The sequence below is a fragment of the Halichoerus grypus genome, chromosome 5 (genome assembly GCF_964656455.1).
Source record: "Halichoerus grypus chromosome 5, mHalGry1.hap1.1, whole genome shotgun sequence".
In the NCBI taxonomy this organism is placed as follows: Eukaryota; Metazoa; Chordata; class Mammalia; order Carnivora; family Phocidae; genus Halichoerus; species Halichoerus grypus.
Window position 1 is genome coordinate 86,944,333 of NC_135716.1, and position 16,077 is coordinate 86,960,409.

The 16,077-nt window shown below is 37.7% G+C and overlaps 1 protein-coding gene across 1 annotated transcript in view; it reads right to left on the reverse strand.

Annotated features, from left to right (window-relative positions):
• The window catches only part of GPR89A (G protein-coupled receptor 89A), a 58,005-nt gene that overhangs the window by 40,326 nt on the left and 1,602 nt on the right, over nt 1-16,077 (reverse strand). Inside the window, exons 2-5 of the mRNA XM_036068786.2 lie at nt 8,137-8,196; nt 6,639-6,742; nt 3,354-3,460; nt 2,812-2,913 (exon numbers count right to left, since the gene is read on the reverse strand). Of these exons, the coding sequence (XP_035924679.1) occupies nt 2,812-2,913; nt 3,354-3,460; nt 6,639-6,742; nt 8,137-8,196 (373 nt within the window). The remainder of the gene's footprint in view (nt 1-2,811; nt 2,914-3,353; nt 3,461-6,638; nt 6,743-8,136; nt 8,197-16,077) is intronic.

The window sequence follows — 16,077 nt, forward strand, 5'->3', positions numbered from 1 at the left end:
GTCTTCTTTAGGATATCTCTACAGAATTTTGAAAAAAGGATGAAGATACAAAAGATGTGATGGTCTTCATCTTCCCTCAGGCCCGGTCTGGCTCCACTGGTCATGTGAACTGACTGCTCACAAGGAGCAAGCGGGAGACAGACACCAGTCTTGTCTTTGGGCTGCATGTGAGCTTGTGCTAGCATTATAAGCAGCCTTGGGGTCCTTTTATAATTCTTGTCCCTCGTTTCTGATACCACAGATTTGTCTCTCTTGGGCTTATTTGAAATAGTTTATGAGAGCTATATTGTCAGGGCCTCTGTAGTCCATATCTTTCCCTATATGGACATGTGCTTGCTAATCATATTAGCAAATTCTAAATTCCTATTCAGAGTGTTACATTTTTAAACTCATCTACTACCTTCGAGAGACTGAAATTGTTTTTTTATTCACTGATTCAATAAACATGCATTAAACATTTATGTACTAGGTTCCACGCTATAGACACTGGGAATAGACAAGTAAGATGTAGTTTTTGACCCCAGGGTCCTCAGGGAGCTGGCGAGTTAATGAGGAAGTCAGAAAAGGTAGCAAGTAATTATAATCATTATAGGTGACATAAGTACACTGATGTGGGAGCAATTAATATCTTCTAATGATGGGGCGCCTGGGTGGCTCAGTTGGTTAAGCGACTGCCTTCAGTTCGGGTTGTGATCCTGGAGTCCCGGGATCGAGTCCCATATCGGGCTCCCTGCTCAGCGGGGGGTCTGCTTCTCCCTCTGACTCTCTTCTCTCTCGTGCTCTCTGTCTCTCATTCTCTCTCTCTAATAAATAAATAAAATCTTAAAAAAAAAAAATCTTCTAATGATGGCCAGAAAAATCTGGAATTGGCAAGAGCTGAATATCGCAAGAATAGGCATTTTCTAGATAAACAAGAGGTGAAGGAATGTCCTGACTGACAGAATAGCTCTAGAAACTTTAGGTAATTCAGTAGTACTGGACGAGAGACACAGAGAAAGACAGCAGTAGTCAGGCCACGGAAGGTCTTGTACACCATGCTGAGTTTGAATGTTTTTGGTAGCCTAGTGTTTTAACTTTTTTGACCTTCTTAAATGTTATCTGAAATTTCAAAGTAGCTATTTCTAATTTAAAAATAGTTAGGATATTGCATATGTGATTTATTTATTTTTTAAAAGATTTTATTTATTTATATGAGAGAGAGAGAGAGTGCACATGTGAACAAGCAGGAGAGGGAGTGAGGGGCAGTGGGAGAAGTAGACTCCCCGCTGAGCAGGGAGCCCGATGCAGGGCTTGATCCCAGGACCCTGACATCATGACCTGAGCTGAAGGCAGACACTTAACTGACTGAGCCACCCAGGTGACCCTGCATATGCTTTTTAAAATTGTGCATTTTCTCTGATCCTCCTGCAGCATAATCTCATAACCTCCTTCCTCCAGATCCCTGCTACAGGCAAGGAATGGACACAGATGGATTCATGGTAGATTCTAGACACTGGTTTACTCAACATTCATTCCAATGCCTTTCTAGCATGTCTTCTTGTATTACAGAATCTGGAAAGCCAAATATTCTTTCCCAGATTTCCTTGAAACTAAGGTTCTGAATGTACCTAGGTTGTATCAAATTCACATGCCCACGTGAGACCTCAAATGCAGAAGTGAATAACATGGGAGTGTGGACAGCACTTGGGACTGCGGCCACTGAAGCAGTCCTACTATCTGATCCCTGATGTCACAGGTCCCCCGTGGCAGTGACAACTTCAGTGGGGTTTTCTCCAGTTGACTACTGTGTTATGATTGAATGTTACTCTTCACTACACAGCATTTAAGTTTAATAGCCTGCTTTTCTAAAAATTCTATAAACTCCCTGATACCCTGGAATAAATCACTTTCTGCTTTAAATTAGTTAGAGCAGATTCTGTTTTCTGCTATAAGAATCCTGATACAGCAGGAGAGTGAAATGAATGGATGTGTATTTTTTTTAAAACCTCCAGTATCAAAGTGCCAATATATTCATTACAGGTGGCATATATATCTATGTTCATATATATATTTCTGAAGGAGTTCTGAAGGACTTTTAGCTGACAGATTATTGTTCATGGTTTTTATAGCACAGAAATTAGGGCTCTATGATCTGCTCTTGTATTTAAAGATTTTTTTAAAGTTTTTATTTATTTACGTAATCTCTACACCCAACACAGGGCTCGAACTCATGACCCCAAGATCAAGAGCTGCATGCTCTACCAACTGAGCTGGCCAGGTGCCCCTGCTCTTGTATTTAAAATGAACTTTTTTGTGTAAGGAGAGACACTGATTCCTAGAAAGCTTTTCTTTATCTACTAATTTTGAATGTTTTATGTCACTGCTCTTTCCTAAAATACGTATAGTCCCTAAAGACAATATTTATCATTACTTGAGCAGTGGTTATTTATCTTTTCAGTCATTTGACCCCTTTGGGAATCTAATGAAAGCTTGTGGATACTTTTAGCTCCAAATACACATACAAATATTTTCCCATAATTCTACATACAATATCAGGAATTTTAAATTTAAAGACAACTTTCCCCACCCCTTACTCTCTTGAAGTTCATTCACTAACCTAAGGTCAAAAACTCCTGCTCTAAAACCACAGAAGTAGTTTTCAAAGCCAGTATTTGATATTTCCTAGGATGAAGGGAAATTCAGTTTAAAACCAGACTGTTTTTAGAGAAATAACTTGCTATATTTCCCATGATCACAAGTTTTAAAATAGTTGTTTTTCAAAATTAGAAAATGATACAATTATTTCCCCCTCCCCACCACATATACACTCACCATGTTTTGGGCTGAGAATGGGAAATGGATCTCCTAGTTTCCAGAAGAAGTACATGAAGGTCAACCATAGGAGACAGGAGAAGAGCAGACGCTGTTTATGCACTAGGAAGGAGGAGAAAGACTGTAAGGTTAAATAGTTCTATACTAAAGAGCTTGCTCTACTTACAGATATGGAATCACACTGACTAATATTTGGCTGGCTTGTTCACTTGGCAAATGAGTGATGGAATAATACAGTTTTTAAAGAAAGCATCCTAATCACTGTAAGAGGAATTTGGCTGAAATTAAGATGTGGGTTGAGTTAAGGGAGATATTATAGTAGAAACAGAAATACAGCTGTAGCAGCACAAATTACCTAATCATTCAACGTTGATTTTGTGCCGAACTTTTTAAGATGCTGTGTGTGAGGCATCCCCAAACAACAGTCGCTACTGAAAGTAACGTAGAAATGAAGCTCTCCACAGCCTCAATCCCCACAAATCCTCATCTCAATCTATGTGCTGACGCGAGAGGGTAAAATACTCACGTTTACAAATACTCACATAGTCGGATGTTGCTTACAATAAAATAGCCAATGTAAAAAGGCACCATGAAAACCAGGATCAGAAGGATTACACACAGGTTCATTTTCCAGTGAAAATAACGGGAACTGAAATAAATATCAAAGAATATCACTAGGAGGGGATAAAGGCAGCAACTTTCATTCTCTTCAGTCTTCTAAAAGATCTCTTACTCTTTGAACTCAATACCGAATATATCCCACCCAGTAAGTCAAGTAGGCTGTTACTGTCTGGTTCTTTATAGAGATTAAAGAATATATTATAGAGTTCTGAAAAGTATATATGAACATCCTAACTTCCTAAGAATTTTACTTATTCAAATGAGAATGTTAATGCTCTAGTTATATTCATAGGCAGTGTATAATAACATATCAACATATACTATTACTGGTAGAAAATGACTGTTGTTTCATGTACCACTGGGAGTCTCGTAATTAAAAGAAAATAAATGTTAATAGGAATTGCTAAAAATAGTAATGTGCTAGAAAGACTTAAATATTTCTTTTGCATCTTCAATATAAACATTTGATCTGCATGACTACTTTATTTATTTATTTATTTTTTTTAAAAGATTTTATTTATTTATTTGAGAGAGAGAATGAGACAGAGAGAGCACATGAGGGGGGGAGGGTCAGAGGGAGAAGCATACTCCCTGCTGAGCAGGGAGCCTGATGCGGGACTCGATCCCGGGACTCCAGGATCATGACCTGAGCCGAAGGCAGTCGCTTAACCAACTGAGCCACCCAGGCGCCCCTGCATGACTACTTTTATTACTGCTTATAAACAATTATATTTTATGAATTGATTAAAATATTTTTAGGACTTTTTTTTTGATGCTTTGCCTTTTATTCCCACGACTTATGCATTCCATAACCAGAAGCCTGTATCTCCCACTCCCCTTCACCCATTTTGCCCAACCCCTAACCGTGGACTTCTTTAAATAACAATTTTATTGAGATATAATTCACCCATTTAAGGTGTACAATTCAATGGTTTTAGTATATTCATAAAGTTGTGCAACTATCACCACAATACATTTTAAACATTTCATCACTCCACAGTGAAACTGTTCCATTAGCTCTCCTTTTCTCTTAACTGCCCCAGCCCTAGGAAACCACCAATCTGCTTTCTGTCTCTATGGATTTGCCTATTCTGGACATTACATGTCATCTTACATCTGGTTTCTTTCACTTAGCATAACGTTTTCAAGGTACTTCATTCCTATTTATGGCTAAATAATATTCATTCAATTGTATGGATATGTCACATTTTGTTTATCCATTCATTAGTTGCCGGACATTTGGACTGTTTCACTTTTAAGCTATTATAAACAGTGGTGCTATGAACATTTGGGGAAAACTTTTGCGTGGACATGTTTCATTTCTCTTTAGGTATGTACCCAGGAGTGGAATTGCTGGGTAATATGATAACTATTTAATTTTTTGAGGACTGCCACTATTTCCCAGAGTGGCTGCACCATTTTACATTCTCCCCAGTAGTACAGGAGGGTTCCTAATTCTCCACAGCCTTGCCCACACTTGTTACTGTCTTTTTGATTATAGCCATCCTGATGGGTGTCAAGTGGTATCTCATCATGGTTTTGATTGCCATTTCCCTGCAAATGGTGATGATGCTGAGCATCTTTTCATGTGCTTATTGGCCATCTGTGACTTATTTGGAGGAATGCCTAGTCAGATACTTTATCCAGTTTTCAATGTGTTGTCTTTTTATTATTGAACTATTAAGAGTTCTTTATATATACTAGATCAACGTCTCTTATCAGGTAAGTAATTTACAAAAATTTTTTCCCATCCTTGGGGAATCTGTTCACTTTCTTGATAGTGTCTTTTGAATTTGCTGATTTTAAACTTACACTTGGGCCTTGTTTCAAAAAGTTAAGTGGTTAAGTGGCTTATGAGGATATATAAAATATAGGATGATGAAATAAACTGTAAGAAAGTAGGAAAAGAAAGGAAAAACATGGGAAAAGATAGGTATAAAAGTAGGCCATGCCTGATGACTATTATGAAAATGCACACCACAGAGTTCTAGAAACTTTGTATCAGTGTATCATAAATTTAGCTTGAAGTTTCTTTTATAAGTGACATTTTATTGGAACACAGCCACACCCATTTGTTTATACATCGCCTATGGCTGCTTTCACTCTCTAACAGCTGAGTAGTTGTGATAGAAACCGTATAAACTACAAAGGCTAAAATGTCTATTATCTGGCCCTTTACAGAATGACTTGCTGACCTCTGGTTAGAGAGCAGTGAAAGTTCCTGGTTGTGATTTATTATTTGTAATTAGCAAGTAAAAGGACACTTGTTTATTCTTGATAGTCATAGGATATGTATCCTGCTCATCCAAAAAAGGTTTGGATTATTAAAGAACTAGTTAAAATAAGAATCAGGACATACTTTGTTTTATCACACTACAAATTATTAATTTATCAAGAGACATTATCAACTCCGATTCTCAAAGGAATCTGAGAATAACGTCTCTCTGTAAGTCTCAAGTATCAGGAGTCTGAAACAAGTTATATATAGCTTAGCTCAGCATTGATTCCTGATTACAGAGTCAAATGCCACTTTACTAAAAGATTTTTCCATGCAGTGATAAAAAACTACAAAAGTCAACATAGAATAGCTGATGTACTCTAAACACAAACAATGGTCTAAAAGAACTCAAGCTTGCAGTTTAACAAGCAAGAAATATTTTGGACAGGCTGTCTAGTAAACAACATGTCTGTTATTTGGAGGGGAATAGGAGTTGCTTTTAAAAAATGCTTTAAACAAGACTAAGTTCAATCAGAATTGACCATACCTGTGAAATCAACAAAGGTAACCTAAATTAGTGAGAGCTGGAGTTCAGACTTCGGAGAAGCCCATACATAACTAACTCTGAGGAATTCTGATCTTTTCAGGTAGAGATTTTTTTTCATTAGCACAACAATGTGAAGGGCCATTAGCAGGATTCAAAGAGTAGCCTGAGAAGAATAAAACTTCTAGGAGTGAAGCCTGGGACCTAGGCTCTCACAGCCTCATTCCCAATTAGCTCTTCAGAGCTAATGGTCACGTCTTTTTTTTCCTTATTTCACAATCTGTGTCAAACCAGTTACTAGGTGATTGGGACCCATATTTGCTATGATTTTTAGTTACTGAGACTAAACTAACCACATGGTGGATTTTTTCAGCTATGGAATTCAGGTAAGTCTTTCACCTGATCACACAATTCTCTTCATGAGAAGAGCTAATTAGTACTCACCTGCTGTTCAATACTTTTAAGATTTCAAAGATGATGAGCTCAAACATGGTGCAAGAGAACGCAAAAGTCACAGAGAAGATCACCTGTACCACGTACTGACGTACCTATTAAAAGTCAAATAGAGAATACAAGTCATTTCCTTGAGTGAAATATTGGATGAATAATCTGGTCACAAGTCAGAAAACTTAATGAAAAAATTCTCAAGTCACTGGAAACAGGGCTATAATAGCAACTTGCCCGGAGCTTAACAATAGTTGGAAGTAGGTAGTATTTCTAAATCATGGGGCACTATTATCATCATCCTCTTGTGGATGGAGAATTTAAAGCACAAGATGAAGTGACAGGGTGAGAAGTAGCACTTAGAATTCCTGATGCACAGTGACATAAAAAGGATAGATTTATACATATATATAGGTTAGTGCTAAAAGGGTTTCTTCAACACTCTGCAGACCTTTGGACCAGTTCTGGAACTTCCCCTGGGAAGCCTTAAAGTATCAAGCAGAGCAGAATCTCTAGAATCCTGGGCTCTTTCAGACAACAAACCAAACTCCTTGGAGAGGTTTAATGGTGAATATCCTAGAAATGATCTAAAAGTAGTCCACAACCATTGAGCTTATCACTAAATGAGGATTAATTAGGAAATGTCCAGTCTAGGCTGGTGTTTCTATGAACTCATGGCTTAAGAACCAGATCAATCTTAAGATTTTGGTATTAACTTAGGATAACTTAGGTCATTAACACTGAAGGTCAGACACCCAAATGAATGGGAACATTTATGAGACACTGTAAATTAAATTATCTTCCAAAAAATAACTGTCTGCTCTTGTTCTATACACTGATATTACTAAGGCATGTCAGTTTTGCTCCTGGGCTACATAGGACTTGTTTTTTTTTTTTTTTAAATCAACTAAGCCTAATCATATTCTCCAATTTAATAATTATATAGTACTCATTTGGCTAAAACTTCCTATCTTGGAAGTGAACATGACCTTTCTTGAACAGAGGCATTTTCCTTGTCCATTTTATTTTTAAAGATCTATTTATTTTAGGGGCGCCTCGGTGGCTCAGTCGTTATGCATCTGCCTTTGGCTCAGGTCATGATCCCAGGGTCCTGGGATTGAGCCCCACATTGGGCTCCCTGCTCAGCAGGAAGCCTGCTTCTCCCTCTCCCACTCCCCCTGCTTGTGTTCCCTCTCTCACTGTCTCTCTGTCAAATAAATAAAATCTTAAAAAAAAAAGATCTATTTATTTTAGAGAGAGAGAGAGCACACTTACACAAGAGGGGAGAAGGGCAGAGGGAGAGGGAGAAACAGAATCTCAAGCAGACTCCATGCTGAGTGCGAAGCCCAACAGGGGGCTTGATTTCCTGACCCTGAGATCATGACTTGAGCTTAAACCAAGAGTCGGATGCTCAATGGACTAGGCCACCCCCTTCTTGCCCATTTTAAAACAATCTAGATACATATGTAGCAGTATAACCAAAATAATCTCTTCTTACCTCATAGTCCTTAAACAGTTGGCGCATGAAGAAAAGCCACCCAAATCCAAAGAAAAGTATCTGGAGGAGAACGATCAAATGTCAATATATATAATCTTTTGAGAAATGCCCAGTACAGACTATTTTAAGATAAAAGGTCTGTTAACCAGACAATTAACTTATTTCAGAGATTAAAGACAAGATCTACTTATTAAAGTCCATAACAATGGGAAAAGATGTTAAAATGCTCTTCAATTTTTGAAATTATCCATGTTTTAGAACATTGTTTATGTTAGGCAAAAATGAAAGTATATATTTTTTCCTGCAGTCTTATGACTATCATTTTAGCTAGAGAAGCTAGCAAACAAAAAAGGAGCCAGTGAAACTTGCTTCTTATATTAGATCCCTGTTTGCAAGTATTTAAAAAAACAAAACTTTATGGGAAAGGAGTTAAAATTTAAAAAAAAAAAAAAGGAAAGTGGTAGAAAAACTGTTTTTTTTTTTTTTTTTTTTTTAACGTATTTTCTTTCATGGAGCTTTCTGAGCTTCTCCACAATCCTGCCTAATTTATATAAAGTGGTTTCCATCTCAGTGTAAAGCCAAGAGACTGCAGGATCCCACTTTGTCAGTTTTGGTTCAAGCCGGCATCAGACGGTAGCCACATGACAGCACTGTTCAGTGTTCTAAAAGCTGGTTGTTTGTTTTTTACTGGTGAGCAGAACCTTCTCTATACACACACACGCACACACTCTGACACAACTCCTCTTTTCTTCTTTTTTGTTTTAAACAGTTCTGTTTTGTTTTTAAAGTAATCTCTATATCCTATGCGGGTCTCCAACTCACCACCTGGAGATCAAGAGTCAGATACTCTACCAAGTTAGCCAACTAGGTGCCCCATAACTCCTCTTTTCTTCTGTTAAGAACTTTAAGAATAAAGTTCTTTTATGCCTTCCCAGGAACTTTAGGAGGAAGCGTAAACTCTTGAGCATGGTTTAGAAGACTCCTTCAGCCTCTTGTTGTGTCCTTCCTGCCCACCAAACTCATATTTTCAGCCACATGGAACTGTCTATGGTTCTTTAGACACAGTATTCTTTCTTTCATACCAAGACCTCTACGGACATTGTCCTCTGATAGGAACTTCTCTCTAATCCCTACAGGTCTTAATTATTACTACCTCTGAAAGGCCTTCTCTGACCTCTCAAAGATATGTTGCTCTTTTTATATAATCCTATTCTATCCTGTATTTCCAAAGTGGTTGCCACACAGTTTTGTAATGTCTAATTTAAACACACTTTCATAGATATTAGATTGTAAGCTCTGTGAGGACAAGGATGTCTGAATGTTAATCTGTATTCTCAGCACCCTGCACGATGCCTGGCACATGGCAGGCGTTCCATTAATGTTTGCTGAATAGGTAAATGGTCCACAGTGAAAGAAGGTTTGTTCTTAAGGAACACTCAACCTCAATTTTTACTGATAACTTATATGTGCTGTGCTAAGTGCTGGGGATACAAAGATGAGTAAGACAGTTGCCACCCTCAAGGAACTTGAAGTATAGTGGTGAAGACACTAAATAATTATACTGTCACATGGGACATGCAATAATAGAAATATATACATAATGTAAAAGAATATGGGAAAAGGGAGATCAAACAGATATGTAGAGAGTTAGGATGGATTTTCTGGAGAATACAGTGCCTTAGCTGAAGGAGATTTTAATTTGGGGTTACAATCTTATATCATGTGCAAATTTGGGGGTTATATGTATTTTTCTAGAGAGAGGTTCTAAGGTATTTATCACACACTCAAAGGTTTCCACCACCCCTAAAATATTAAAGAACTACTCTCTTCAAGGATAAAAGAGCAGCAGGTTGGTAAAAGACAGGTGATGGGGGTAGGAAGACCTGGCTTTCTTTCCAGGTAGCAAAGAACGTGAGTATAGGCACAGAACTAAGAAACTGCATGGTATCTACATGGGAGTATATTAGGAACATACATGGATATATACAACACATGGTTGGGTCTGCTGGAAGCTAAAATTTCGAGAAGGAAGTGGTTAAAAATGAGGCTTAGAGAGGAGGAGCAGGAGACCAACAACTCAGAGGCCCGAAGGCCACCCTACGGAGCTTGCAGTCTGTAGGTGATGAGTCATATTTTAGTAGGGAAAAGACATGGCCAGGTTTGTTCTATATGGAGAATATGGTGGCCATGTAGAAGATGCATCTGAAGGAAACAACACTGCAGAAAGAGAAACTGTACAGGAGGTTGCTGCGGCAGTCCAGATGATAGATGATAAAGGCCTCAATTAAGACACTGGTGGCTGGAGAGGAGGCAAAAGATTTGAGTACTTAGAAGGTTAAATCAGCAGGGAGGAATCAAGTCCTGACTCGTCTGGAATACAAGACGAACAGCGAGGCCACCCAATTTACATAGAGAATATTGGATAAAGATAAAGGTCTGGGAACTAGGCTGGGAGATTAAAAGAGGAGTTCACTTTTAGATGTGCTAAGTGCCTGAGGGCCATCCAGGTCAACACAAGACATTATGAAGGCAGAGCTGAGATACACTCAAGAGTTGAAACCACCAAAGTACGTGAGATCACCCAGGAGTAGTATGTACAGTGAGAAGAGCAATATGGCAAGAAGAAAACAGTAGAGGGTAGGAATGGGAAGAACAGAGCAGGAAGGAGACAGAGAAGGAGAGGACAGAGAATAGACCCAGGAGAGGGTGGTATCCTGAAACCAAGGGAATAGTTTGAAGGAGTGTTAATTGAAGCAGAGGGGCAATAAAACCAGGACTGAAAATTGTTTAAAGGATTTAGTAACTTGGAGGTCAATGCTAACCTTAAGGAAAACAGTGAATACTGAAATGGAGGCAGGAACCAGACCACAGGTGGGCTGAAGGTGAAAAGGGTAAGTCAATAGAGACAATAAACACAAATTAACCTAGGGAGAGCCAAGAATTAGAAATACCAACAGCATTTTTCAACAAAACTAGAATATTACTAAAATTTGTATGGAATCACAAAAGACACTGAATAGCCAAAGCAATCTTGAGAAAGAAAAACAAAGCTAGAGGTATCACACTGCTGGATTTCAAGATATACTACAAAGCTGTAGTAATCTAAACAGTATGGTACTGGTACAAAAACAGACATATAGATCAATGGAACAGAATAGAGAGCCCCGAAATAATCCCTAGTTTACATGGTCAATTAATCTATGACACAGGAGGCAAGAATATACAGTGGGGAAAAGCCAGTCTCTTCAATAAATGGTGCTGGGAAAACTGGGCAACCACATGCCAAAGAATGAAACCGGACCATTTTCTTACACCCTGCACAAAAATAAACTCAAAATGGATTAAAGACCTAAATTGGAGACCTGAGACTATAAAACTAGAAGAAAACACAGGCAGTAATCTCTTTGACATTGGCCTTAGCAACATTTATCTAGATAGGTCTCTTCAGGCAAGGGAAATAAAAGCAAAAATAAACTATTGGGGGGATGCCTGGGTGGGTCAGTTGGTTGAGCATCTGAATCTTGGTTTCCGCTTAGGTCATGATCTCAGGGTCATGGGATCAAGCCCTGTGTTGGGCTCTGTGCTCAGCATGGAGTCAGCTTGAGATTCTTTCTCTCTTCCTCTGCCCCTCCCCTCACTCTCACTCACTCGCTCTCTAAAAATAAATAAATAAAATCTTAAAGAAAAAACAAACAACAAAAACTATTGGGACCATACCAAAAAAAGCTTTTGCACAGCAAAGGAAACCCTCAACAAAACAAAAAGACAACTTACTGAACGGGAGCAGATATTTGCAAATGATATATCCAATAAGGGGCTAATATCCAAAATATATAAGGAATTTATACAACTCAACAACCAAAAGACAAATATTCCAATTGAAAATGGGCAGAAGACCTGAATGAACATTTTTCCAAAGAAGTCATACAGATGGCCAACAGGCTCATGAAAAGATGCTCAACATCACTAATCACCAGGGAAATGCAAATTAAAATCACAATGAGGTATCACCTTATACCTGTAAGAATGGCTACTATTAAAAAGACAAGAAATAAAAAGTGATGGCAAAGATGTGGAGGAAAAGGAACCCTTGGGCACTGTTGGTGGGAATGCAAACTGGTGTAGCCACTGTGGAAAACAGTATGGAGGTTCCTCAAAATATTAAAAACAAAAACACTAATTCGCAAAGATATATGCACCCTTATGTTTATTGCAGCATATTTGCAAGAGCCAAGATATAGAAGCAACCCAAGGATCCATAGATAGATGAATGGATGAGGAAGATATGGTGTGTGTGCGTACACACACACAAACGTGCACGTGCACATGATGGAATATTATACAGCCATAAAAAGGATGCGATCTTGACATTTGAGACAACATGGATGGACCTAGGGGGTATTATGCTAAGTGAAATTACATCAGACGAGAAAGACAAATAACATGATTTCACTTATATGTGGAATCTAAAAAACAAAACAAATAAACAAAAACCGGAAACAGACACATAAATGCAGAGAACTGATGGTTGCCAGAGAGGAGGGAGTGGAGGGATGGACAGAATGGGTGAAGGGGAGTGGGAGATACAGGCTTCCAGTTATGGAATGAACGTCACAGGGATAAAGATACAAGCTAGGGAATATAGCCAGTGGTATTGTAATAGCACTGTATGGTGACAGATGGTAGTTACACTAGTGGTGAGCACAGGGTAACTCACAAGACTGGTGGATGACCATGTACTATTTTGTATACCTCAAACTAATGTAACTTTGTGTATCAACTATACTTCAATTAAAAAACAAAACAAAAAAAATTGTTTAAAAAAGAATGAAAAAGAGAAAACATTAGAGAGTAGCCTAGAGAAGGATGTGGGGAAAAGGGAAAGTTTATAGGCCAAGGGGAAGAAAGTAGTAGAGTAAGGGGGTGGTGAACACATATGAGAAGGAACCGATGGGAGACTAGAAGAGGAGCTGTCGTGTCTGGTATTTTTGCTGTGTAACTAATTTGCCATAAGGCAATTTTGCTGTAAAAGAAAAAAATAACTAGTTGACAGTTTGGTTTCATTTCTCCATCCACACAGTACCTCCATTTTTATATTATATAGATCTTAGCCCTCATAATGGTCTATACCGTGGCACAGTTTTGTACCCACATTGACCACAGAACTTTGATCAATCGATCAACGGGCATGTGACAATGCACCAAGAACAAACAACACTGTAGAAGGCTTTCACAGTGCAATGCAAATATCAGTTACAAATATACATCCCAGTATTTGGGAAATGATACTTCTCTTAATGAAGAAGAAATTTTAGGGAAAAAAGAAAAAAATGTGATACCAAATGAGGAGCAATTCAACAAGCAAACAAACAAAAAAATGTATAATGCTATGAATGAAAGACTGAAGACAAGTGCTTAGGTACAATCCACAAAATGAAATCATTTTATTTGCATAGTATTGCCATGAATCTACACTACATATTTTGAATGTATTCAAATGTTTTGTATTTCACAATAAAGTCTTTTTAATTTTGTTATTCATTTTCACATTTCATTGTGTCCTTTTAAATGAATGTCCCATTTTATTTTTGGTGAGTTTATCTTTTACATAAAGTTGCCTTATGGCCAATTAGTTATGTGGCAAAAATACTTGTGGCAAAGATGCTTACAGGGAAACCAAATTGACAATGTTAATAATTTACTATGATTAGCAGCAACTAACCTTTATTGACCATTTACTATATTCCAGGAACTCTAAGTACTTAGAACTGTAATCTCATTAAATCATAAAAACCTAAAGTATGTGTGATTATCCTCACTGCAGAGAAAGCTGAGGTTTAGAGAAGTTGATTCATTTATAGTAATTGTCAAAATCAGGATCAAATCTGAAGTCTGTATGGCTGATTCCAAAGCTTGTGCTTTTAAGCACTCTATAATAAGCTGCACTAAGATCAAAGGCACAGGTAGAGAGGATGACCTTAAGAAGGGGTAAAGGGCACTTTATTTGCTGACATGGGAGGAAGGCGGCTGGGAATGGTTGTAGACACACATAACTGCTTAGATTAAGACCCAGGATGTGGAAGGAGATTGTATCTTTTGTCTTCACTTTTATTGATACAGCAGGAGGCAAGGTTATCTGCTAAGAGTTTAAGTGATGAGGATGGGAAAGGGGCCCTTGAGGACAGTGATAAAGATTCAGAGAAATTATGAGGGGAATGGAACAAACAGCTGATCATTTCAAGAAAAATAAATAAAATGAAGTCTGAAATAGTTATTTATTTAATTAATTTTATTTCTTTAAGTAGGCTCCATGCCTAACATGGGGCTCAAACTCACGACCCCAAGATCAAGAGATGCATGCTCTACCGACTGAGCCAGCCAGGCGCCCCACAGACTTCATTTAAAACCTTTCAGTTCATATAAAACAGGAAAAATGAGGAAGAGGGGTTTCTAACATAATTATATCTCTATTTACTTAATATTTACTAGGCTTCCCTGTTATCAGCAGCTGATTTAGATGCTGGGGAATACAGCAGAGAATAAGAATAATCTGGACCTCATGAAGTTTACATCTAACAGACACAAATAATAGTGATGGAGGTTAAGAAGAAAATAAAACAGGAAAATGGGATTGAAGGTGGCTGAAATGGGTGCTACTGTGATAGGGGTAGGGAGTCAGGACAAACCTCTCTAAAGTGACATTTTTACTGATACCAAAATAATGATGAAGTAGCCACATAAATATATGGTCAGAGAACAGTCCACACAAATGATTCTTTGGGTCTTAGTTCCTCATTTGTAAAGAGCATTAAATATTTAATATTGCATGTGAATGCCTGTGTGAAAGTTAAAGTATTATATAATGTAAAAAAAATCAGAAAGCTACTTTCTTGCTTCAACTTATTATATCAGTGTTAAAAATCTTAGAGGCTACAATGCAAGTTCCTCACCCACATTCTTTTTTAAAAATTGGGTAAAAAAAAAAATGCTACTGAAATATTGTCATTTTTCTTGAGTTGGTAGTAGGGCTAAAAACAAACCTGAATTGTCACAAAAGGCAATTAGCCTTAGAAAAATTAGAAAAGCTTAAGAAAAGTTAGAAAAACAAGAGAATTACGTGTCCAGATTTTTTTGTGTTAATACATTTGAATATTATGCAGCCAATAAAAACAATTATGAAAACTATATAAAGGATGGTAAATTTTAAAAGTTATCTTATTAGAGTATTCCTTGTTTCATATTTTCTAAAATGTTGTAATTAAAGTTTTTCAAGAGACAATGGACAGTGCTCTGTTCCAAAGACAGAAGCATTAGGATGAAGGAATATGAAAACGGGATCAAAGATTTAGTTTCATTTAAACCCTCAAAAGGAACTGTTTCTGTCATTTGCCACTTGAAATATACTCTAAACTACTGGGTAAATGAGGGGGGAATCAATAATTAGATAGTCTGAGCTTCTACAAATAGTAACAGTTGGCCAGCAAATAATTGTGTTTAGTACTTGTTCTTAAAGGCGGGGGTGATAAGGCCTGGACAAAACAGGACCTCAGTGCTATGGTGAGCGCTGTGAATTGTGCAAGACTGTTGAATCACAGACCTGTACCTCTGAAACAAATAATACATTATATGTTAAAAAAAAAAAAAGAAGAAGATAGCAGGAGGGGAAGAATGAAGGGGGGGAAATCGGAGGGGGAGATGAACCATGAGAGACAATGGACTCTGAAAAACAAACTGAGGGTTCTAGAGGGGAGGGAGTGGGAGGATGGGTTAGCCTGGTGATGGGTATTAAAAAGGGCACGTTCTGCATGGAGCACTGGGTGTTATACACAAACAATGAATCGTGGAACACTACATCAAAAACTAATGATGTAATGTATGGTGATTAACATAACATAATAAAAAAAACAGGACCTCAAAAAATAAATTCATAAATACACAAAT